This window comes from Capricornis sumatraensis, chromosome 6 (assembly GCF_032405125.1).
Source record: "Capricornis sumatraensis isolate serow.1 chromosome 6, serow.2, whole genome shotgun sequence".
Classification (NCBI taxonomy): Eukaryota; Metazoa; Chordata; class Mammalia; order Artiodactyla; family Bovidae; genus Capricornis; species Capricornis sumatraensis.
Genome location: NC_091074.1, coordinates 108,992,884 through 109,019,847, shown reverse-complemented (window position 1 = coordinate 109,019,847; position 26,964 = coordinate 108,992,884). Strand labels below are relative to the sequence as shown.

General features: G+C 39.3%; 1 protein-coding gene across 1 annotated transcript in view; it reads left to right on the top strand.

Moving 5' to 3' along the window:
- The window catches only part of SVEP1 (sushi, von Willebrand factor type A, EGF and pentraxin domain containing 1), a 202,616-nt gene that overhangs the window by 13,576 nt on the left and 162,076 nt on the right, over positions 1–26,964 (top strand). Inside the window, exons 2-3 of the mRNA XM_068973794.1 lie at positions 21,677–21,932; positions 25,570–25,746. Coding sequence (XP_068829895.1) covers positions 21,677–21,932; positions 25,570–25,746 — 433 coding nt within the window. The remainder of the gene's footprint in view (positions 1–21,676; positions 21,933–25,569; positions 25,747–26,964) is intronic.

The window sequence follows — 26,964 nt, the reverse complement described above, 5'->3', positions numbered from 1 at the left end:
AGCCCGGTGGGCTACAGTCCTTGGGGTCGTGGAGAGTCGGACACGACTGAACGGCTAACACACAATCCATTAATATCACCACGTGTAAATAAATGCCTCAAAGGACCCATTTTCCGTACTCCATTCTTCCCTAGCTCTCAAAGTTCTTTTTTTTTTAATCGTGATTTTTGTCCTATGCAGAAACAGGCAGCCTGTTTGCTTGCTGTTGTTGGGTGTTCAGCCGCATTCAGCTGTGTTATTTGATAGACTGTTTTGCTAATGGCATCTCTTTCAACTTGGCCTACACCAATTGAGTCATGTCTGCAAATACAGCCTCATCTTGATTCTGTTTTGTAGGTTTTACCTTTCCAGATGAAACTGTCATTGACTTTGAAAGAAATCAGGCAATTTTTATTTGCTTATTTGTGTTTTTCTCAGTACTTTTTCTAGCCATGATTTCTCTCTTTTTAGTCACAATTTCCTTTAAAATATGCATGCTTGGCTTTTAAATGTTGCTCCCAAAGTGGTGATTCCAGGCAGATATTGTTGGAAGTTTCTAGCAATAAAGATACCAAAGTTTAGGCTGTTTGTATCTAATGAGTAGTAAAAAGTCTATATTTTAAGTACTCATCGGCAACAGGATGTGATGCAGGACTTTCTCTGTGGTCTCAGATTTGGCACTGGGACCCATGGTTTAAAGTAACAAGCACTGAACAGTCCACATTTTAAGGAGAGCCACCCACCAGCTGCGAGTGATACAGTCCTCAGAGTTCATGGATGCTCTGCAGGCCTACAGGCTTCGCAGGTGGTGCTAGTGGTAAGGAACCCACCTGCCAATGCTGGAGATGGAAGAGATGGAGGTTCAATCCCTGGGTTGGGAAGATCCTCAGGAGGAGGGCATGGCAACTCACTCCAGTATTCTTGCCTGGAGAATCCCCTGGACAGCGGAGCCAGGTGGGCTATGGTTCATAGGGTCACAAAGAGTAGGACACGACTGAAGCGAGTTAGGACACACGCATGTGCTGCTGCTGCTAAGTCACTTCAGTTGTGTCCAACTCTGTGTGATCCCATAGACGGCAGCTCACCAGGCTCCTCCGTCCCTGGGATTCTCCAGGCAAGAACACTGGAGTGGGTTGCCATTTCCTTCTCCAATGTATGAAAGTGAAAAGTGAAAGTGAAGTCACTGAGTCATGTCCAACTCTCAGCGACCCCATGGACTGCAGCCCACCAAGCTCCTCCATCCATGGGATTTTCCAGGCAAGAGTACTGGAGTGGGGTACCATTGCCTTCTCTACATGTATGTGCAGCCCTACCCAATCTCCTTCAGCGCCTGCCTAGCACCCTCCTCTAATTTATACCATCAGCGAGCTGAGAAGTGAAGAACTGACCCAGAAATGGGGCAGGCATTGGAACATTTGCCTCTGGGGAAAGGACAGCTCCTACTGAAAGGCTGATCACTGCTGGTCCATTTTTTAGTTCTAGATACTTCTACACCGTGTCTCAAAATGTCATACTGTGTAAACTTAAGTCTATAAATTTATTTGCCAAGCCTCAGTATAAAACATGGTCTTCCAACTAAATTAATTTATCCTGATCTGGGATACTCAGTGTTCCTCTGAGTAATTACATTCCTTTTTTTTTTTCTTTTTAATATGCCGTTCCAGCTCACAAAAGAAAAACAATCACCCTTAAGACTATTTTAGTAGTTTCTTCAGATAAGAAAACCTCACTTTAGCAATCGGCTCCATGATCATCAGTGCTTAGACAAATCTTTCTTTAAGTACCTTAGGTAATGAACTGGATTCATTTATATTTTCAGTGCATAGTTAAGGAACATTGTCAGTGTTCTAAGCATGTATTTATAAGAATCGTTTAATTCACTAGAGACTATACTATAGTAATTTTAAAAGTCAACACCTTTGAATGATGATGGGTGTAAATATGACTACAGTCTTTGATTAATCACTTAAATATATACATATGATAAGTCTTCTATGCAAACTCAATTGTAAATCATTTGGGGTCTAATTACAGTTTTGTTAAAGATATGAAACACTTACATAATAACAAGTGGGAAGCTGCTGTATAGCACAGAGAGCTCAGCTCAGTGCTCTGTGATGACCTAGAGAGGTGGGATGGGGGAGCTGGGAGGGGGGCTGAAGAGGGAGGGGATAAATATATACATACAGGTAATTCACTTGGTTGCACAGCAGAAAGTATACAACATTATAAAGCAGTTTTATTCCAATGATAAAAAAATAAAGAGATTTGCAAAAAAAAAAAAAAAAAAAAGAAACACCGTAATGGCAATTAATGTAGTTCTTCATACAAATTGAAATACAGAGCAAAACAAAAATATTTTTTAAAAAAAAGAAAAAAGAAACTTCCAAATGTCATTTATTTAGAATGCTAATAAATGTTACAATTAAATTTGTTTTTTTGATAAATTTAGGGTAATTTTACCAAATACAAGACACAGTAAGTTCATGAACTGAGAATCTTCTCTCAACCTCAGCCGTCTTTGAATCTCCCATGCATCAGTGCAGTTGATGTAAAATATGTCTGGCTTTTTGAAAAGTTGGGTTGTTCCTGAAGCCCAGATATTTACAATAGAATGGCTAGATTCTCTGTGTCTTTAGTATATTCTAAACTCCTGCTAAGGGCTTCCCAGGTGGCTCCAGTGGTAAAGGACCTGCCTGCCGGTGCAGGAGATGCAAGAGACACAGGTTCAATCCCTGGGTTAGGAAAATCCCCTGGAGGAGGGCATGGCAACCCACTCCAGTTTTCTTGCTTGGGGAATCCCATGGACAAAGGAGCCTGGCAAGCTACAGCCCATAGAGTTGCAAAGAGTCGGACACAACTAAAGTGACTTAGTATGCACACATGTACAAGCTCCTGCTAAGCTTTCCTTCATAGTTATTATTGAAATACCTGGTAAAAAGATATCTTTCCTGACAGCTTTGAATCATAAATAGTGTGTTTCTACTTTCTCAGTTACATGTTTACACTTGAATTCTCTACACCATGTTTCCTAGCATTTGGTGCTTTTTTGGAAGGACAGTTTGACCTGATAAACTTCCAAAGCAGTTTTTCTGCTGGACAGGTCTAGGCACAGCATTGAATTCTTCTTTTCCCTTGTAGCTCATTTCTTCTGTAGTCCATGTCAACGTCCATTTCCCCCTGAGACTCACACCCGTCTTCCTCCTCAATCCTTTGTCCCCCTGTGGAGGTTGTCCCATTCTGGATGGATTGTAGGTGGCAAGCCAGCATTTCAGATGGATCATTTGTAATCTTTCTCCTGGGAACTTGGACTCAGGCACAAAGAACTCTGAGAGAGTAGAACTTTCTTCCCAGTAGGTAAGAAACAGAGGTAAGACGATGCAGGGAGAACCAGAGGAATCCTGTCAGTGTGACAGAAGCTGAAATATGACACAGCAGGGCCCCAGGAGGAAAGAGATGGAAGGTTGGAGGGAGTGGCCACCTCGGTTCCTGTGGCTTGATCATTCCTGGTTCCAGTTCTTCTTAAAGCCCATTTCTTCTCCTTGCTCTTAGGTTTGGAGAGAGGTTTTTATATACTTCCAATAACCCCGCTGCTTTTCTTAAGCTAACTCAGTGGATATCAAATCTTTATTGACTACCAGGCATGGTTAAAACACCGTTCATCAATTTTATCTTGAAATAGTCCACATGCCTTTAATTCAAGGGTAACCATTCAGAGATTTTACCGTCTTCCATTTGCAAGTGCTTCTCTACAAATAATTTTTGTATCTTTTCTTCATGTAAATAATAGATCAATTAATAGTTTTAGGTGAAACAAAAATATAGCTATTATAGTTTTTATCTTTTACTCTTTTTTCATATGTGTATGAGTACATATATAATTATGTAGTGAAAGAATGTTTTTTAAGTTTTATTTTTAAAGCTGCAAATTGAAAATTTTCCCATACAGTAAATTCTCCAAAAATTGCCTTCCTATTTTATCACAACTGAATTTTTAAGTATTACCAGTCAGTGTCATTTCAGAACTTTGCAGTTAAAACAGTCATCCCATGCGTGGCTCTTTCTCAACATTGAATTCTCTTTCATCTGAAAAAAATATAAAATTTTTTAATTACACATTTCCATTTCTTGCCTCATTTTATTAGACTTTCCACATAGAAGTAATGAAACAGTCTAGCCTTGTTATTAAATTTAATGAGAATGCTTCAAGCATGTTTTTGCCCACTGGTTTATTCTTTCTGTTATATGAAGTTAGTACCCTTGTATTCTTTGCCTCAGTCATTTGTAAAATCATTAACTGATACTCAGGTATCATTCAAAGTTGCTTTCTCCTTTGACCACTTGATGTGGGCAAAAGAATAGACTCCCTACTATCTCTGACTTTATGGGCTAACAGCTACTCAGTTATACTGTATGGACATTTAACATGTCAGCTGAAATCATTTTATAAGTTGATTGATAAAAATGTTAATCATAAATTTGAATTTTTATCTTATTATTTTGTAGTAAATTAGCAGTTTGAGTGACATGTCATTTAGCCCTCTGTCGCTGTCAGTTGGATTCTGATAACTGCACTTTTTGCTATCCACATTTTCTTTATTCCTGGCATGTTTTTAGAACGGATGGTGGAATTTGGCATTACTGAAAGATTGTTTGATCTTTTGCATGTTTTTTCTGTTGATTTTTTTTACAGTCTGGATTAAGTCTACTACTCATCAACTCCCGTGCACACCATTTCTCAATTTGATGTACTATCCCAGTGGGTCCACTTTAGAATGTTTTGTGTCTGTGTTTAATAACTAAAGCATGTATGTGGGTGGAAAAACTGTGTCCATAAATCTGAGATTAAGTTATTCTTTGACCCTCGAGGTCTTTTCTGATTTGGCTGCTGCTGCTAAGTCACTTCAGTCGTGTCCAACTCTGTGTGACCCCATAGACGGCAGCCTACCAGGCTCCACTGTCCCTGGGACTCTCCAGGCAAGAACACTGGAGTGGGTTGCCATTTCCTTCTCCAGTGCATGAAAGAGAAAAGTGAAAGTGAAGTCGCTCAGTTGTGTCCAACTCTTCGCGACCCCATGGACTGCAGCCTACCAGGCTCCTCCGTCCATGGGATTTTCCAGGCAAGAATACTGGAGTGGGTGGCCATTGCCTTCTCCACTGATTTGGCTAGACTTATAAAAAACACCCTAAATCTTACTCAAGCCAACGTTTTATTTTCAGTCTAGAAAGCCTGAGTAAATACAATTGATCTTCTATTACAAGTGAGTAGGAAAGCTCAGTTGCTGCAGAAGAGTCTCTCTACTTGTGCTCTTGTCGTTGCTTTATTTTTGGCTTGTTTGCTTTTAGTGAGTGGTTCTGTTGTATCATCAAATAGAATGATTAAAAATCTGTAGCACAGTGCTTGGTTTATAGCAGAGGCTCAATATAGATTTGGTAGATGAAGTCTAAACTATAACATTCATAAGATTTTTTCATTTCACAATTGCATAGCAAAATTACTGTACCAAAAATTTTGGCCTGTAATTTATTAGCTTATTTTGCATGTTGGACATATAGCTAGTGAAAATTAAGGCATCTGCTTGTTTATTGTTTCATCCACTTATTTCATAGTTATTGTTTGATCTTCAGTAGAGTAAAAATATGAGTCAGCCTTGCAGTAGAGTATCTTGCTAGCTTGGGATATGGCCAGATGTATGTGACTCATTAGAAAAGACCCTGATGCTGGGAAGGATTGAAGGCAGGAGAAGGAGGGGATGACAGTACAAGATGGTTGGACAGCATCACTGACTCAGTAGACATGAGTTTGAGCAAGTGCCAGGAGATGGTGAAGGACAAGGAAGCCAGGCGTGCTGCAGTCCACGGGGTCACAAAGTGTCGGATGTGACTGAGCGACTGAACAACAAGTGTGTTAACTGTAATTATGTTGAGGTTGGTGTAATGGAAGGTAGTGGGGGACACTGAAGTGGGTTTAATGTTTGGGAAAGTTTCACTGAGGAGATGAACTTTGATCTGGCTTATAAAGAGCTGGTACAAGTGGAGATATTTGTAGTGGGAGATAAGAAAGAGCTGTTTATTTCCAGACAGAACAAACAGAAGGAAAGCATGATATGTCTTAAAACTTCTTAATAGGATGATGTAGCAAGTGTATGGTGTAAGAGGTAGGTTGGGGAAGTAGAAGATAGGGATGAGGTATGGAATGTGACTGGGAATGTTATTTAAGACTAGGTGATAAAAATATTTGTAAAGAAATTTTGACTTTATTTTGTAGATGGAGGGAAAAATCATGAAAATTTTAAACATGATTAGTTCAGTATTTCAGACCAAGAAGTTGGATGGCAGCTCAGACAATGGATTCAAACAAAATGAATATCTGGTACCTACACCAAGCCAGGGACTCTAGGATCATGAGGCAGGTAGATGATACAGAGATAAATAGGTCTGGATGGGTTACAATAAGCGATGGATCACAAAGAAGTCATCACAGATTACTCCAAGGTTGCAGATTTATAAAATGGGATAGATTATGGTGCCGTATTTGAAAAACAGGAGGAGGGAACCATTATTTGTTCATGGAAAGGATATATTGAATTTGAGGGACATATGCCATCTTCAGGAAGAGGTGTCCACTGGGCCACTCGAGCTTCACATTAGGAGTATGAGTTTATTTGAATAGATTTAGGAGTCATTAGTCTGTAGGTGAGACTCAAAATTCTGAGTTCACATGACATTCCCTAGGGGAAGAATAGAGAAAAAAGAAAGAGAAATTTTGGAAATGATACAAAAGTAAAAAATAGAGGTGAATGAAACCCCGTAAATATACTACCAAGAGAGAGTTAACATTTTGATGTACACGCTGTTAGTCATTCTCATACATGTGTGTACATACATGTAGTACCTTTACACACACATGCACACTAGAGTAATAAAACCATTATTTTTGGTTAGCTACTTTTTCATTTAATATTATTCAACAATATTAGTATAAGGATATTTCATGATTGCCTGTAACTTATGACTGAAGTGACTTAGCAGCAGCAGCAGCAGCATAAACCAGTAATCTTTTGTTGAAATTTCATGTTGTTTGTAGTTTCTGTTTTTCAAGTTATTCTCAGATATTCATCCTGTTGATCACTTTTTATGCGTTTCCATGGTTATTTCCTTAAGATATTCTTAGTTGTATAATTGTAGTTCAAATCACATGACATTTTTGCAGCCCTGGTCACTTTGTCATGCAGTACTCCCAAAGATTACCAGTTCAGGTAGCATTCTCAATAGAAGTACTGTTTCCCACATATTTTACAACTTTTAACTTAAAAAAAACTTTGACCATTTGAGAAGAGAAAAAATAGTGTTTCTATTATGGAACTTTATTTTGGTTGTTAGTAAAGTTAAATAATTTTCACATTTTCTGACAAATATAATTCATTTTTGGGGGTCTTTATTTTGTTTTAAAAAACCCTTGTTTCTGTTATTTTTCAAAATCTTTTTGTTTAGAGATATAGAGAAGTTTTCTCTTTTATTTTAAAGGCCTTAATGCTCTATTTGATAAGCTTGATTTGTCTAGTTTGTCCCTTGCTTTCTAATTTTAATTTTTTTAATACAGAGTAGAAACTTTAAGAAATGCATTGCTAATGATGGTTTTGTCTTATTGCTTTGGCTAGAAATTTCAAACGGATTTTAAATAAGAGTGAAAACGCTTAGAATTACTGATTTGCTCCTTATCTAATTGGTAAATATGCTGGGTTTTCACAGCTGAGCATGACTTACAGTGTTTCTTTGAGATCAATACTCTACCATATTACTGTTATCTTTTAATTTCTTTTTTAATATAAATTTATTTATTTTAATTGGAGCTTAATTACTTTACAATATTGTATTGGTTTTGCCATACATCACATGAATCTGCCACAGGTATACCCGTGTTCCCCATTCTGAACCCCCCTCCCTCCTCCCTCCCCATACCATCCCTCTGGGTCGTCCCAGTGCACCAGCCCCAAGCATCCAGTATCATGCATTGAACCTGGACTGGCAATTCGTTTCATATATGATATTATACATGTTTCAATGCCATTCTCCCGAATCATCCCACCCTCTCCCTCTCCCACAGAGTCCAAAAGACAGTTCTATACATCTGTGTCTCTTTTGCTGTCTTGCATACAGGGTTATTGTTACCATCTTTCTAAATTCCATATATATGCGTTAGTATACTGTATTGGTGTTTTTCTTTCTGGCTTACTGGCTTTTATTAATAAAAAAGCAGGAAATTTTATTGAATGCCTTTTTAGTGCCTTAGATTATTATTTTCTTTTAATTGGCACAATTATTGTGTTGCATAATAGTAAAAGACTTAATTTTAGTCTACTTTTGCATTTGAGAAATGAGCCTTATTGAATAAAGGAAAGGACAAAGATCTTCCGAATCTTATTTTTTTATATAGATTAACTTTTTTATTGAATTATATTTGATTTACAGTGTTTCAGATATATAGCAAAGTGAATCAGTTATGTTGTTCTTGTTGCTGTTCAGTCACTAAGTTGTGTCCAACTCTTTGTGACCCCATGGACTGCAGCACTCCAAGCCTCCCTGTCCATCACCGTCTCCCGGAGTTTGCTCAGATCATCCATTGAATCAGTGATGCCATCCAACCATCTCATCCTCTGTTGTCCTCTTCTCCTCCTGCCTTCATTCTTTTCCAACATCAGGGTCTTTTCCAGTGAGTCAGTTCTTCACATCATGTGGCCCAAGTATTGGAGTTTCAGCTTCAGCATCAGTCCTTCCAATGAATATTCAGGGTTGATTTCCTTAAGGATTGACTGGTTGGGTCTCCTTGCAGCCCAAGGGACTCTCAAGAGTCTTCTCCAGCACCACGGTTCAAAAACATCAATGCTTCAGCGCTCAGTCTTCTTTATGGTCCAACTCTCTCATCCATACATGACAACCAGAAAAACCATAGCTTTAACTATACAGACCTTTGTTGGTAAAGTGATACCTTTGCTTTTTAATATGCTGTCTAGGTTTGTTATAGCTTTTCTTCCAAGGAGCAAGTGTCTTTTAATTTCATGGCTGCAGTCACCATCCGCAGTGATTTTGGAGCCTAAGAAAATAATTCTGTCACTGTTTCCACTTTTTTTCCCACCTATTTGCCATGAAGTGATGGGTAGGATGCCATGAATTTCATTTTTTGAATGTTGAGTTTTATGCCAATTTTTTTACTCTCCTGTTTCACCTTCATCAAGAGGCTCTTTAGTTCCTCTTCACTTTCTGACATTAAAGTGGTATCATGTGTATCTGAGCATCTCTGTGTATCTGTGTATCTCTCAGCAATCTTGATTCCAGCTTGTGATTCATTCAGCTGGGCATTTCACATGGTATACTTTCTATATAAGTTAACTAAACAGGATGACAGTATACAGCCTTGTCATACTCCTTTACCAATTTTGAACCAGTCAGTCATTCTGTATAAGGTTCTAAGTGTTGCTTCTTGACCCACATACAGGTTTCTCAGGAGACAGGTAAGGTGGTCTGGTACTCCCATCTCTTTAAGAATTTTCCCCAAGTTGTTGTGATCCACACAGTCAGATTCAGTTATACATATATATTTTTTTCTTTATTCTTTTTCAAATTCTTTTCCATTATAGGTGATTGCAAGATATTAAATATATTCCCCTGTGCTATCCAGTAGGACTTTGTTGTTTATCTATTTTATATATAGTAGTTTGCATCTGCTAGCCCCAAACTCCTAATTTATTCCTCCCGCCCTTTCCCCTTTGGTAACCATAAGTTTGTTTTGTCTCACTGCCACCAAGGTGGATTTCTGTCTTTCGTTGCCTTTTTGGTTTCCTGGCTTTCTTTGCTTTTCAGATCCTTCTTCTCCTGTTTTCCTCTTAGCCTGCTCCCTTTCTATGACTTTCAGCTCCTGTTTTCAGGATGCTAAGGCTTTCTAAATCCTACAGATACAAGTGCTGTTCTATCATGTTACTTTCCTCTTTTCTTTTTCACTTTCTTCTTATTTCAGTATTAAATTTTGTATTCATCTGAATCTTCAAGTTGATTTTGCAGGTCTTGAGTTGACAGAATATTTTTATGGGCCTACTTAGACTTTGTGTTTTTCCCTTCAGGGATGAGTCTGTATCTAGGCTCGACCTACATGGTCCAGCATTGTGGACACTAGCTAGATGTAGCGATTTAAATTTATACTAATTAAAATTAAATGTATGAATCATAAATTCATATGATTCATTAAATTATGAATCTGGTTCCTTCACTGCAGTGGCTTCCTTTCAAGTGTTCAGTAGCCACATGTACCTGGAGGCTACTTTATTCAACAGCAAAGGTAGCATGTCAATTATCACAGAAAGTTCTATTGGACAGTGCTGATCTAGACCCTCTGTTTCTAGGCACAGTGTGTGGTTTATTTTTAACCCTCAATGGCAACCCACTCCAGTATTCTTGCCTGGGAAATCCCATGGACAGAGGAGCCTGGAAGGCTACAGTCCATGGTGTCACAAAGGGTCAGACACGACTGAGCGACTGACACTTTCTTCTTTCTTTCTTTCTTCGCTAATCACTTCAATTTGGTTCATCAATAATAATAACAATAAGAGCAAATGTTATAGCCATGTATTCCAACACTAATTTACCCACTTGATCGTTTGCTGCAAACACTTTGACTGGCTATACCTCTTCACTCATGGATGAGGAAAAGGACAAAAAACTCCTATCTGGTTTCTTTGAATTTTTTTGCTAAGTAAAAGAAAGATAGAGTGTAAGATACAGATAAAGTTCAGGAATTCACTACGAAAAACAGAACTAAATCCTAGAAAGCATTTGTTATGTGTACTTACCATATGTAAATAAAACACTGAAATGGTGATGAGAAATGAGATAAACAAAGGGGAGAAAAGAAAGCAAAACTGCCTGAGAAGCTAAAAGGAATCAAGAGAAAACTTTATGAAACAAAGAAGTATTGTAACAAGAAAAATAAATGCAATGCTAGGATTCTGTTTTAAAGTGCCAGTTTTTAGGTGATTTTTAAGGAGTTTTGTTAATTGAAGTATAATTAATTTACAATGTTGTATTAGTTTCTGGTGTACAGCAAAGTGATTCCATTATATATATCTGATTTTTCAGATTACTTCCCACTATAGGTTATTACAAGTTATTGAATATAGTTCCCTGTGCTATATAGTAGGTCCAGTTTATTTTTTATACAGTAGTATGTATATTTCAATCCCAAACTCCTAATTTATCCACTCCCTCCCCTTTGGTAGCCATAACTTTATTTTCTATGTTTGTAAATCTGTTTTGTAAATCTATGTTTGTAAACAAGTTCATTCACATCATGTTTTTAGAGTCCACATATAAGTGATATCATGATATCTGTCTTTATCTCCTTCCTTCACTTAGTATGATATCTGCTGATCCAGGATTAATTTTTAATTGGAAGTAGAAGAGAAGCAACACTGCATAAAACCAGTGATATGAAAGAAAAGCTTGAGACATTTCCACCAAATCCAGAAGGAAGTAGGATGAGATAAACATAAAAGAATAGAATGTATCTGGAAAAATGATGAACCAACAGATGAATAACTTTTTTCCCCAGATATACTATTCATCAATGTAAAGCAATAAACATTCCTTGACCTGAAGAATATTTGAGTATTCAAATTAAAAATGTTAACTAAATAACAGATGAACCTTGGTGAAATTTTGCAGTTTGAAGGATGAGGAAAGTAGTATGAATAGCTTATGGTATTTTTTAAAAATTGAAATATAGTTGATTTACAATGTTGTGTTAATTTCTTCTGTATAGCAAAGGGATTCAGTTTATACATAAATGTATGTATATGTGTGTGTATTCTTTTAAAAATTCTTTTTCATTTTGGTTTATCACTGGATATTGAATGTAATTCTCTATGCTCTATAGCAGGACTTTGTTGTTTATCCATTCTCTATATATTTCTGGTTTGCGTCTGCTAACCCCAAACTCCCAATCCATCTCTCCCTCACCCCCAACCCCTTGGCATCCACAAGCTTGTTATCTATGTCTGTGAGTCTGTGTTTGTTTCATAGATAGGCTCACTTGTGTTGTATCTTAGATTCTACATATAAGTGCTATCATATGGTATTTGTCTTTATCTTTCTGACTTACCTCACTTAGAATGGTAGTCTCCAAATCCATTCATATTGCTGCAAATGACATTATTTTGTTCTTTTTATGGCTGAGTAGTATTACAGTGTGTGTGTGTGTGTGTGTGTGTGTGTGTGTGTACACACCGTATCTTCCTTATCCATTCATCTCATGAACATATAGGGTGTTTCCATGTTTTGGCTATGGTGAATAGTGCTGCTATGAAAATAAGGGTGCACATATCTTTTTGAATTACAGTTTTGTCTGGGTAGGTGCCCAGTAGGATTCCTGAATCACATGGCAACTCAAATTTATTTTTTTGAGGAACCTCTTTGCTGTTTTCCATAGTGGCTGTACCAATTTACAGTCCCCAGGGCATCTTGTTTGTACTTAATGTTTCCTAACATGAAAAAAAAAAAAAACATGCATGGAAAATAAGCTGAAACACTGGCATAATTTACTAATTTTCTGCTCCCTGGAGGAAAGTGGCTTTGATAGAATCATAATAGGTATCGATTCACAGAATCAAATTTTTATTAAAAGATGACTTATGAGTTCCTCCAGTTGCTGTCTTCAGCCAAAGCTGGCCACAGTGAGTAATTGCAACTCAGGTTGTGCTGAGGTTGGTGTTATATCTACATGTAGTTTAATTAATGGAGCCCAAGGGCAAATATTGTAACCCACATCAGCATTGTTATAACCTCTCTATTTCTTTCAAGATCATTTTTCAAAGCAGTTCTCTTGTGGTCTAACTTGGAGGGTGTGGGGAGAGGGGATTGCAATCTTGTGTAATGGTGATGGATCTCGGGTGTTAGAACAACGTTACACAACCCTGCATTTTTATCATTCTAATGACTCTTACTGGACAAGGGAAGCTTACTTCCCTGCCAGATATTTATACAAACTAATCAGAGCTTGATACAATACAGATGGTGATAACCTTTCGCTATACAAAGTTCACATTGAGTTTTTTGTTGGCCACAAAGGGTTTGCCTCATTCAATATTCTGGACAAAAAATTCCATTTCTTAAATGCTTTTCAAAGGATTGCAGATGATGTAAACTATTTCAGGAACACTAGGAGGAGAATCAAGAGTTGGTCCTCTACCACATTCCACCAACATTACCACAGATCTATTTACTTCTTAAATCTGTGGGATGAAAAAATGTTTTCATTGAATTATGTTCTTATTCAAGTATGATGAAGCCCAGAGATTGGGGGAGGGGTAAATTATTTTCAGTAAATCATCCACTCCCCCACCTCGATGGTTAAAGTGCATTCCAAACCCAGATCTTGTGTAATTCTTTGCTTGGACTTCTAGTCCTGCTATTCTTCTTACTATTTTAAGCTTAATATATTGTCTTGCCAACAGATATAATGGTTCCCGTAACAGCAGTTCTGTGCAAGAAAAGAAAAATAGAATCACAGCTTAAGGAGTTTTATACGTAATAGGTAGTACAGCCAGAAATCTCTGCAAATCCTAACCTGGATATTAAGGAATGTTATTGACAGGAGTTAAGATTAACATTGCAAGATGGTATTTGTGTCAGAAGGATGATAACAGCATACAAAGAAGGCTTTATCTTTTTTTTGCAAAACTGTACAACATACAGCACACACACACACAGACACACACACACACACACACACACACACACACACACACATGCTGTATATTCCCACTGCTCAGTTAAGACCAGCCTACTCAGGTAACTCTCTCCAGCAAATCCTCGAGTTTATCTGCTTCACTTTTTCATTCATTCATTCATTGAATAAATATTTATGAGCATATACTCTGTGCCAGGCACTGTCAAGAATATCATACCAAAAAAAAAAAAGTTTACATTTGTTCCTCTTCTCCTCACCATCACAATTGTCACTTTTTCAGTGTCTTGCTTACCATTAATTGTCACAGCCTTATAGAAGGAAGAGAGAAGATGAGCAAAAGCTTTTAGGGGACGTCCATAGAGGTTAGGTTATGATTTCCAAGTGGAACAACTCAGAAAGACTTTATCACTTTAAGTAAAGGGCGAGGGTGGTGTAAGCACAACTTGCCCACATCTTGACATATTAGAGCTAGGGGTTACCCTTTGAAACATATGTTTAACTTTAAAGACACAAAATAATGTCTCACTTCATGCCATCCAAAACAGATAATTGGATTTTTCCCCAGAGGTGACACTGAACTAAAAAATGTGTGTGTGTTTCAGTTTATTTCAGTTATTATTTATATTGAGAGGACTTTTTGCTTGAGTTGTGTGCTAAGTGAAAATGTAAGTACACACACACACATATATATATATGTATCATACTCAATATATTTAAATTCAACTCCAGTTATTATTTTTACTGATATACTTCTTTGGCCAGAAGGATAGAAGGAACTTTTCTTCAGACTGGCTTCTGATTCACTTTGTTGTGTCTTAGAGCATTTAAGTGCTTCTTTGCTTTCTCTCATGACAGAATATTCCAAGCTCATGTTGTATATTTCTTGACCTGAATTAATCATTTGCTCAAGAATTCTTGGTTCCTCTCAGTGGTAAATGGTCAGGGTTCTAAGGATGGTCATTTCTCGTGGGGCTGGTCCTTGATTCTGTCTTTTTGCTTTTTGGCCTCTGTGTCTTTGAAGAATTTGATAAACTGACTCTCAAGCTGTATTGGAAAAGAGAATTTTCAAGGTTAACTGCAAGCTTTTTAAAAGTGAAAATAAAAGGATGTTAGACTTTCCTCACCAGATACGAAAAAAATACTATGAAGGTATGGTAACCAAAACTATGTGGCATTGACCAAGAGTAGGCAAAGAAGTCAGTAAAACAGAATAAAAGAGGCTCTAGCCAGGAAAATAACAGGTCAGTCAGTCAATGATTTGAGGAAAATGGCTTATGAGGTTGGATAAAAATAAAGGAAGTATCTACTTCACATCAAAGAAAAGTATATGGATTTAATAATTTTTTAAAGAAAAACAGAAGTATTAGAGAAGAGAATATGAGAATATTTTAGGGAGGGGAAGCTTTCTAAAGCAGTATACAAGAAGAGACAACAGGTATGGTGACACCAAGGAATTTGGACTGAGCGCTGGCTGTACCATGGGCTGCTGTTTATTGACTGCTATTCACTGAATGTGTACTATTTGCCAAGCACTGTGCTGCTGCTGCTGCTGCTGCTAAGTCACTTCAGTCGTGTCTGACTCTGTGCGACCCCATAGACGGCAGCCCACCAGGCTCCCCCGCCCCTTGGATTCTCCAAGCAAGAACACTGGAGTGGGCTGCCATTTCCTTCTCCAATGTATGAAAGTGAAAAGTGGAAGTGAAGTTGCTCAGTCGTGTCCAACTCTTAGCGACACCATGGACTGCAGCCTTCCAGGCTCCTCCGTCCATGGGATTTTCCAGGCAAGAGTACTGGAGTGGGGTGCCATTGCCTTCTCCAAGCACTGTGCTAGACATTGGGAATTAAGGAATTGAAAAACACACAAAAATGTCTGCCTTCGAGGAAGTTACATTTGGGAACAAGACTAGGCTTTTGTCTGAAGTTGTCCTTGCCTTTGTCACCTCTGAATACATTTGAGCTGGGCTGCAAGGAGGTTGAACCAAGTGACCCCCTTCTCTCCCTCTCCCTGCCCTTCATCGCTAGTTTTTGTCTCTTTCTCTAAATAAGGTGTGGGTGGTAGAGTTCCAAAAGAGTTTTTCCTACCTATTTTCGAAGATATCACAAGGTTACATCAAGAAGAGAAACTGTTTATTAAAAAAGAAAATATTTTCCTATCCACCAATTAAGATCTTTTTTTAAGTCTTTTTTTTTTCCTAATAACGACTGTCATTTCTATTTTGAGACTTCACCCAATGACAGAAAACTTCAAGCCAACTCAAAATCAGACATTTCTCAAGCACTTCACTGTTGGAAACTGAGCCACATTCAGGAAGGGTTTCCTCTTCCCTATCACGCTCTAGTTGAATCTAAGCTTTGGCGCTTCTACAAAGCGGCCGCATGGGAGGAGTTGTCCACCCCTCAGTCCTGACATACTCTGCATGTCTGTCCTCTGGAAATGTCTCAGTTCTCTCATCAGTGGTCACGATGACCATCATTGGTCGTCTGCATATGGGTTTGTCATCTTTGTTACCCTTGGTGCAGTCATTTCCTAGGGCTTCCAGGATTTCTCCTCTCAGGCAGTCTGAGAGAGGCATGGCTTCCAGGGTCCATTGCTGTCAGCCCCTCAGTTCAGTTCAATTCAGTCACTCAGGCATGTCCGACTATTTGCAAAGAGTCCGCGAGGCCGTGGACTGCAGCATGCCGGGCCTGTCCATCACCAATGCTGGGAGCCTACTCAAACTCATGTTCATTGAATCGGTGATGCCATCCAACCATCTCATCCTCTGTCATCCCCTTCTCCTCCCGCCTTCAATCCTTCCCAGCATCAGGGTCTTTTCAAATGAGTCAGTTCTTCGTATCAGGTGGCCAAAGTATTGGAGTTTCAGCTTCAGCATCAGTTCTTCCAATGAATATTCCTGATTTCCTTCCGGATGAACTGGTTGGATCTCCTTGCAGTCCAAGGGACTCTCAAGAGTCTTCTGCAATACATCCTAAATATTGTAGGACTTCTCCAGGAGTCTTCATACTGCCCTGATTCTCCTAAGTCTCTCCAGGAATATATAAAAAATTGCAAATAGAACTACCTTATGACCCAGCAATCCCACTACTGGGCATACACACCGAGGAAACCAGAATTGAAAGAGACACATGTACCCCAATGTTCATCGCAGCACTGTTTATAATAGCCAGGACATGGAAACAACCTAGATGTCCATCAGCAGAGGAATGGATAAGAAAGCTGTGGTACATATACACAATGGAGTATTACTCAGCCATTAAAAAGAATTCATTTGAATCAGTTCTGATGAGATGGATGAAACTGGAGCCGATTATACAGAGTGAAGTAAGCCAGAAAGAAAAACACCAATACAGTATACTAACACATATATATGGAATTTAGAAAGATGGCAATGACGACCCTGTATGCAAGACAGGAAAAAAGACACAGCTGTGTATAACGGACTTTTGGACTCAGAGGGAGAGGGAGAGGGTGGGATGATTTGGGAGAATGGCATTCTATCATGTATACTATCATGTAAGAATTGAATTGCCAGTCTATGTCTGACGCAGGATACAGCATGCTTGGGGCTGGTGCATGGGGATGACCCACAGAGATGTTATGGGGAGGGAGGTGGGAGGGGGGTTCATGTTTGGGAACGCATGTAAGAATTAAAGATTTTAAAATTAAAAAAATAAAAATTAAAAAGAAAAGAGGGGGAAAAAATAAAATAAAATAAAATTTAAAAAAAAGAAGGAATATACAAGACTCATTAGGTCCTCTTCCCTTGAACATCCCGGATAGTTATGTTCTGTTGCCTCATATCACTGTGACCAGTGGCACTTCTGTGGGACTTAGCACTGTCCTAAAGAAGCACATGGAATGAGGACTCATTCATCCTTATACCCATCCCCACAAAGGGATGTCAGTCATACTCCTTCTGTGACTGAGTTGGGAGATATTAAGAGATTAGTGTAGAGCAGAGAACCTCACAGCAATATCTAAAATCTCTTGTTCTCCTCAAACTCTTTTGCTCTCCTTGGAGTTTTTTTCTTTATTATTTTTTACTCATTATACAACTTTTAAAGGTTACATTCCAGTTACAGTTATTATAAAATATTGGTTTTGTCCCCCGTGTTGTACAATACATGCTGGTAGCCTATCTTACACCCACTCCCCTAGCCTTATATTGTCCCTCCCTTTGTCTTGCCACTGGTAACCACTAGTTCATCTTCCGTATCTGTACGTCTGCTTCTTTTTTGTTATATTCACTAGTTTGTTGTACATTTTAGGTTCCACATAATACCATAGAGTATTTGTCTTTCTTGTCTGACTTATTTCACTTAGCCTAGTGCCCTCCAAATCTATCAATCTTGCAGCAGATGTCAAATTTTCTTTCTTTTTTATGGATATGTAATATTGCAGCCATGAAATTAAAAGACGCTTACTCCTTGGAAAGAAAGTTATGACCAACCTAGATAGTATATCCAAAAGCAGAGATATTACTTTGCCAACAAAGGTCCATCTAGTCAAGGCTATGGTTTTTCCAGTGGTCATGTATGGATGTGAGAGTTGGACTGTGAAGAAGGCTGAGCACCAAAGAATTGATGCTTTTGAACTGTGGTGTTGGAGAAGACTCTTGAGAGTCCCTTGGACTGCAAGGAGATCCAACTAGTCCATTCTAAAGGAGATCAGTCCTGGGTGTTCACTGGAAGGACTGATGCTAAAGCTGAAACTCCAGTACTTTGGCCACCTCATGCAAAGAGTTGACTCATTGGAAAAGACTCTGATGCTGGGAGGGATTGGGGGTGGGAGGAGGAGGGGACGACAGAGGATGAGATGGCTGGATGGCATCACCGACTCGATGGACATGAGTTTGAGTGAACTCCGGGAGTTGGTGATGGAACAGGAGGCCCAGCGTGCTGCGATTCATGGGGTTGCAGAGTCTGACACGACTGAGCAACTGAACTGAACTGAACTGAATATTGTGTTGTGTATATACACCACTCTTTTTATCCATTCATCTGTTAACAGACACTTAGATTGCTTCCTGATCTTGGCATTTGTGAATAATGCCGCTATGAACTTTGAGGTGCATGTATCTTTTCAAATTTTATTTTATTTTATTTTATTTTGCTTTCTTCAGCTATAGACCCAGGAGTAGGGTTGCTGGGACATATGGCAGTTCTATTTTTAGATTTTTGCACAACCTCCATACTGTCTTCCACGGTGGTTGCACCAATTTACATTCCCACCAGCAGTGTACATGTGTTCCCTTTTCACCCCGTTCTTACCAACATTAGTTACTTCTGTTCATTTTGAGGAGAGTCATTCAGAGGTTCTTTTCTTGTCTGGAGTGAGGAATTAGCTCTCATGTACCAACTAGTCATTCCACGTCTTCTGTCACTCATCAAGAGGGTAGATTTTTAAGCTTTAAGAGCCAAGAATTTTGATGTAGACAGTAAACAGATCTTATTATGATTAGTTTATGCCAATAAAAATTTGAAGCTAAATGGGGAAAAAAGCACTAAGAATTTTGAGACTGTCGATTGAGCCCCTTGGTGTGTGTACTTGGTAAATGTCTCCATTAGTATCTCACGTTATCCTGCAACACACACCTGTCCTCAGTTCCTGTCTTCAGTATGGTCCCTCAGCACTATTTGTTTTTCTTTATTTCACTTTTTTTTTTAAATTGAAGTATAGTTGATTTACAGTGTTGTGCCAGTCTCTACTGGAGAAGGCAATGGCACCCCACTCCAGTACTCTTGCCTGGAAAATCCCATGGACGGAGGAGCCTGGTAGGCTGCAGTCCATGGGGTCGCTAAGAGTTGGACACGACTGAGCGACTTCACTTTCACTTTTCATTTTTGTGCATTGGAGAAGGAAATGGCAACCCACTCCAGTGTTCTTGCCTGGAGAATCCGAGGAACGGGGGAGCCTGGTGAGCTGCCGTCTATGGGGTCGCACAGAGTCAGACATGACTGAAGCGACTTAGCAGCAGCAGCAGCAGCCAATCTCTGCTATACAGCAAAGTGACTCAGTTGTACACATGTATACATTCTTTTTTTCATATTCTTTTCCGTTGTGGTTTATCATAAGATACTGAGTATAGTTCCCTGTGCTGTACATTAGGACTTTGTTGTTTATACTTTGCTTGGTTTTTGCGAAGGAGTGAAGTGTTTGAATACATTTTCTCAAAATGCTGGCTTTCCAGATGTTTTCCAGGGTAATTTTTAGTTTGTTTATAAATTCAGATTTAACAGCGTTATCTTTTGCTCACAGACTCTAAAACAAGTTGGCAGCAATTACTGAATTAGAATAAATACTTCTTGATTATGTACCAATGAAATATGTTTTCTATAGACATGAATCTTAAAATCTGAGAATCTAGACCTTATAGCTGAGTCTGTCCTCTAAAATGAATTGAAGCAAAGTTATTTTTAAGATCATAATATCTCCTTTTAACATTAACAGAACCCTAGGTTCCAATGTTGCTCTTCTTGAATCACTGCCTAAAAACATGGAATTCTTTCTAAGGACTTGCCAGAAAATGTCCCCTGGTGCTTCTTTACCTTTCTGACCCATTTCTAATGAACAGCAACATCAGTGAGTTTAATTATAAACCAGGCTAACCGTTGGATCTTCTGTGCCTCTACAGAATGATATTACAAAGCATCAATGGCAATAAAATATATACCTTTTTAAAAAGGTTCCTTTTTTTCTTTTATCTATGAGAAGGAATAGCATATAACACTATAAAGCATAACTCAGTTATCCTAAACCATTAAAGCCCAACTAACAAATTGAGTGAAGCGGTAGTATTTTCTCATGAAGATAGGATACCACCGAAAAAACAGCTGATTTTTGTGCTAATACTGGGTGGTCCAAAAAAGACGAAGTGTTAAAGCAATTCTCCAGTTTTGGAAGAGCAGTGGAAAAACAAATACAGGAAGCAAGTGAGCCATTGTTAACTCTGGAAAAGACGTATTCTGCTAAATTTTCTTCTGGTCCAGCTTTTACTGTTTGATCATGAGGTGGTTCAGCTAGGTAGGTAAGTGGGTAGCTAGCTAGATATACTTGGAGAAGGCAATGGCAACCCACTCCAGTACTCTTGCTGGAAAATCCCATGGACGAAGGAGCCTGGTAGGCTTACAGTCCTTGGGGTCTCGAAGAGTCGGACACGACTGAGCGACTTCACTTTCACTTTTCACTTTCATGCATTGGAGGAAATGGCAACCCACTCCAGTGTTCTTGCCTGGAGAATTCCAGGGACAGAGGAGCCTGGTGGGCTGCCGTCTATGGGGTCACACAGAGTTGGACACGACTGAAGTGACTTAGCAGCAGCAGCAGCAGCTAGATATGCTGGGAAGTAGATATATAGGACTCAGATTTGGTCCAAATTTTGAGCCTGAAAATCAATTTAAAAATAGCTTAACAATAATTGATAATATTAATACAAATTCATTCCATAAACATTTGTTGCTCTTTATTAGCAAGCTCTATGCTAAGTAATTTTTATGGACTTCCACGGTGGCTCAAACAGTAAAGAATCTTCCCTCAATGAGGAAGACCTGGGTTCGATCCCTGGGTTGGGAAGATCCCTTGAAGGAGGGCATAATAATCCACTCCAGTATTCTTGTCAAGAGAATCCCCATGGACCAAGGAGCCTGGCGGGCTACAGTCCATGGGGTCACACAGAGTCGGACATGACTGAAGCAACTTAGCACGCATGGCAATAATCATAGTGATAATGAGGATGCCGATGATGATACAGAATGCTTTTGAGTTTTATTATGGTTCTGTGAGAGGACCATTGTAGGCGCTTATCTGTGCCTGTTGGTTTTACCCTCATTGATCAGTGTTCCGTTCCTCACGCTTGTAGAATGTTAATGGTCGACACAAGCACTCCATTGCCTAATAAGGGAGGCGCAGAGTAGGACACACAATACAAACTCATACTAACTTTCTCTGTTTTATTACAGCAAATTCTTCGTCATTCTAGAGAAAACTCAACAAAAGTTATATTTCTCATTACGGATGGATATTCCAACGGGGGAGATCCAAGGCCCATTGCAGCATCTCTGCGAGATTTTGGAGTGGAAATCTTTACATTTGGCATATGGCAAGGAAACATTCGAGAGCTGAATGACATGGCTTCCATCCCAAAGGAGGAACATTGCTATCTGCTCCACAGTTTTGAAGAATTTGAGGCTTTAGCTCGCCGGGCATTGCATGAAGGTAATGGAAACTTAATGGCATACCACAGTGCCTTTATATGGGGTTTCCTTCTTGCTTACTGCTTGAAACCCACCCTGCAGGGAAGACAATACCAAGCCCTATGGGGTCTTTGCTGAGCATGATAGCCATATATGTCTCTTGTGTATTATGAGATGTGTTAAACTTCATACATAGAGATGACATTCTGACCTTGCAACAGGAATATTGTTTTGCTTTTTAACAGCTGTGATATATTTTCACTAAAATATCCATATGCTTCCACCCGAGACCATTTGAATCAGTGGAATGAATGGAGGTGTGTTTTAAGGCCACACACGGAGTCAGAAACCTTGACTTAGATTTCATCTACACTTATCGGGAAGGATGAAGTAAACATTGAGAGACAGGCTTCATGAATCTCACCAGAATGTTTCCAGAAATATTTCTGAAGATTAGAGGGATAATAAATACTTAACATGTATTTATTGACCTGACAGTTTGAAGATTGATATGATATGCTTATGGATAAACTGAAGAGCAGTGAGAGCAATGGAGGATAGCATCAGTAAATCCATTCGTTAAGTTCTCTGTACACTGTTTATAGTGTTTAGTTGAATGACAGATGATGAACTTCCAGGTGTAGTATGGGCATGTATGTTGCTGTGATCCAGAAGAGAAAGTGTAGATTGGAAGTAGGGGATTGAGGATATAGCCTCAGACCAAAGCCATGGAGCAAATTAGGCTTGATCTTTCAGATATCCATGTAAAAGATTGTCTGATGGGTAAATCATGGCAACACAAGATTTCCTCACAATTAGTGATAAGCTTCCCTGATGGCTCAGATGGTAAAGACTCTGTTGCAATGTAGGACACCCAGTTCAATCTCTGGGTCAGGAAGATCCCTGGGAGAAGGGAATGGCTACCCACTCCAATATTCTTGTTTGGAGAATTCCATGGATAGAGGAGCCTGAGGGGCTATATAGTCCATGGGATCACAAAGAGTTGGACACAACTGAGTGACTCATATACATACAAGATAAATGGGTTGGCCCTACTGTAGTTCCAACAGAAGAGTTTGAAGCAGCATCTCAGGCTACCTATGGATATAGCAAAAAAAGTCCCAATCAGTCAACTAGTAACTGAGTGGCTTTGACCAAATTATTTAACTTTTGTACTCCTTAGATTTCTTATTGATGACATAGGATACAAGAAGACTACCTACTTCATAGGTTTGTTCCAAGGAATATATGGATTAATATATAGAAAGTGACTAGAAAACTTACTGAGAGTTTATAATACTAAGCTGTCAATAACTGTCCATTATTCCTATTATTTTAGGCAATTCATCTAACATCAATGACCTTCAGTTTTCTCTGCTTTTAAAATGGAGCTGTAATAACATGTGCCATATAGTTTTGTCAAGAGGATTAAATAAAATATTTAAATTTCACCAATGTAATATTTGGCACATGGCAGAAAGTCACTACCTGGGACTTTTTTTGTTTGTCCTTTTCTCTGGGAAAAGTGATAAGTTGAGTGGAAAGACAGAATGGCTGTTGCACTAGCTGAGATTATGAAATTATGAGTGTTATTAGCTGTGTCGTAGAGGACTTGTTTCGAGTCCTACCAACATTCTGTCTTGTAGGATGGGGGCCTTCTGCCCTAATGCGAGTCAGAAACTGGATGGGACAGAGTCTTCAAGGAAAGGATTTTGGTTACCATATTGCAACAGGGTTTTGAAAGGCATAACTTTTATTACTGTAAATTAGTATCTAAAATGTGTACTACTCAGATGGAGTTTCCAGATTCCGTAATAAAAGATCTTGGTTTTTTTTTCTGAAAAACATGATCAAAGCAAAAGAAATTAACCTCATTTCCCCTGTCTTGGTGTCCTCTGAAGTTGCATCCTTTTTTTTTAATAGTTTTTTTTTTTCATATAATTGTTAAAGGTTACTTTCCATTTACAGTTATTGCAAAATACTGGCTGTATTCCCCATGTTGTACAATACATCCTTGCAGCCTAATTCACATCCAATAGTTTGTACCTCTCACTCCACCACCCCTCTATTGCCCGTCCCCCTACTGGTAACCACCAGTTCTCTGTATTTTTGGGTCTGCTGAAACTACTTTCAATTTGGATGGATCCACTTTTTAGATTCCCAGGGTAGCTCTAGTGGTAAAGAACCCACCTGCCAACACAAGAGACTTAACAGACACAAGTTCAATCCCTGAGTCAGAAAGATCCCCTGGAGAAGGAAATGGCAACCCACTCCAATATTCTTGCCTGCAGAATCCCGTGGACAGAGGAGCCAGGAGGGCTACAGACCATGAGGTCGCAAATAGCTGGATATGACTGAGACAATGTAGCACAATTTTGGCCTCAAGACTGTCCGTGTTTGTGGCCATTCTCAGTGGACGTAGGTTCCAGAATAATAGCTTTCCCCATATACAAGTTGTTCACTTATCTCTCCCAGACCTAAATGCCAGTGTACCAATCTTACAGCTCCATTTTTCTTGCTCCCTGGACTGCCAGATCAACCTGTGTCTCAGAGGTAATTCCTAGGTGCCCATGTCACAGACCTTATACCCACACCACAGTCTATTGAGTGGGACTTTAATAGGGTACTTGGCTGTACTAGTCTCTTTCCCTTAGGGCTGGAATCTTCCCTTTACTTTGTCTCTGTCTATTATTGTTCAGGTCTTAATGCATTGAGAGAGATGTTCCATAACTGAGGCCATCACCTGTCTCTTTTCTGGGTATTCATTAGCAGTTCATGTATGTTGCTGAAACTCACCCCTTTGTGTTCCTACTGTGAGCCCATCACTGTTTCTGGGCCTACCACCATGGACCTAGTACTGAAATTTAGGCTGAGACTTTTGAACGTCTTCCACAGGGTAAATAGAACTTACTGTGCCTGAATCTAGGCCATTGATTCTTGGTAAGTCGTAATCAACTTTACCCTGCCCTGTTAAGTCACTTTCAGAATAGGACAGCTCTGCCTGGGTTGTTGAATTCCCAGCATGGCTCACTTCAGAGCATGGCTCACTTCAGAGCATGGCTCGAGTAATCAGTAGTGGTCACCTTTTACACGTGAAAACTTATTTAGAATTGAGAGACAAACCAGATCCTAGTTCTGTGATTCAACTTGTGTGGTACCATTGTTTCAGTCTTTAATCAAATAATTATAAAAGTAAAGGTATGTGTTTCAAGTCAGTTGCCCACAATCAACACCCTTAGGCAGCAGTCAGGGCTGCAGCTTTATTTGTTTATTTGAGCAGGGACTCTAGAAATCTGGTTACTGCTGCCTGACCTCATGCTGGTTGGGAAGCCAGGAGACTGACCTGGAGAACCGACTGCATAACTTCCTGCTGCATCTGGAGATTCCTCGCTGAAACGACTCAATTTCTGCCTGACCCTGCCTGGCCTGGAGAACTGAGGATGAGGTCCTAGACTGAAAGAGCTTAACTGGCTGCACCAAATGCCCAGCCTGTGCTTGTGCAAATCACACACTTTGCTATTCAGATGGGAGTGGGGAGCGATTGGGAATTTGACGGAAATGAAAAGATATTTCCTCGTAACAAGAGAATGTAACATTCCACTGCTCATTCCTTTTTTTTTTTTTTTTTTTTATGACCTCCCTGTCATATGTGCTTGCAGATCTGCCTTCTGGGAGTTTTATTCAAGAGGATATGTCCCATTGCTCCTATCTGTGTGAAGCCGGCAAAGACTGCTGTGACCAGATGGCAAGCTGCAAATGTGGGACTCACACGGGTCAGTTTGAGTGCATCTGCGAGAAGGGCTATTACGGGAAAGGTCTCCAGTACGAATGCACAGGTGAGTGTCTGGTCTGTGTCAACTATATCAGTTGCCTTGCTGCTCTGTAGGAAAGAAGCCCCACACTCAATGGCTTAGCCACTAAGAATTTAGTATTGGTTTTAGATTTTTTTTTTTTAATATGGACCATTTTTAAAGTCTTTCTTGAATTTTTTACAATATTGCTTCATTTTATATTTTGATTTTTTTGGCCACGAGGCACGTGGGATCTTAGTTCCCCGACGAGGGATGGAACGTGCACCCCCTGCATTGGAAAGCAAAGTCTTAAGCCCCGGACCACCTGGGAAGTCCCAAGACTATTGATATTGCTCATGAATCAGTGAATCAGTTGGGCAGCACTTTTGGTCCTCAATTTGTTGTTGACCATGAGTAGGGTTGGCGGCCCTGCTGATCTTATCTGAGTTCTCTCACCTGTTTGGGCATCAACTAGCTGGAGGCTCGTCTAAAATGGCTTGCCCAGGACCTCTAGGGTGTTGTTCATGTGGCTTCTGAGACTCCATGAGGCCAGCCCAGTCTTGTTCACCTGGTGGGCACAGAGTTCCAAGAGGAAGTGGAAGGCTTCAAGGACCTCTTGAAGTCTAGATCAAGATCTGGGAACGGGGAAGGTTGGGGGCTTTTTATTTGTAATCAGTCAATAGCCAAATCATCAAAATATGCTTCAGCCTCTGTGAGAGACTGAAACAAGTGGGATTCTGGTCCTCAGGGTACCTGGAACTTGTGGGATTGTCACCAAAAAATGTAACATTCACTTTATGGTCTTTTAGCTCCTCCTAAGTCTCTGCAAAGGAACATCAAAAAGCTCTAAAAAAAAGTGACATCACTTCAAAATGGAATTCACTTCTTTGACATCTGTAATTTTACCTCTAGGTTTCCTTACCACAATATCTTTGTAATTTTAATATTTTGTTAGAAAAACAACTTAGGATTCTTGTGTTTTAAATTATATTTTAGGATAGAGCAACTATTTAGAAGCAGTGTGTGGTTTTTCTGTGACAGCATTTTATTTGTTCTACTTTACTTAAAAAGCAGCATGGTTTTTAGAGGGTTTTTTTGTTTCTTTTTAAACAACTCTTCCCTGGTTTGCTGCTTGGGAAAAATGTATTCCCATGGAAATTAACACCCACCAGGAGAATTTCCGGGCAGTAGGCTTACTTTATACTGTCCGGTGTGGTCTTTCACTGCTTGTTTGATGTGAACGCTGTTTCATTTTGACATTTG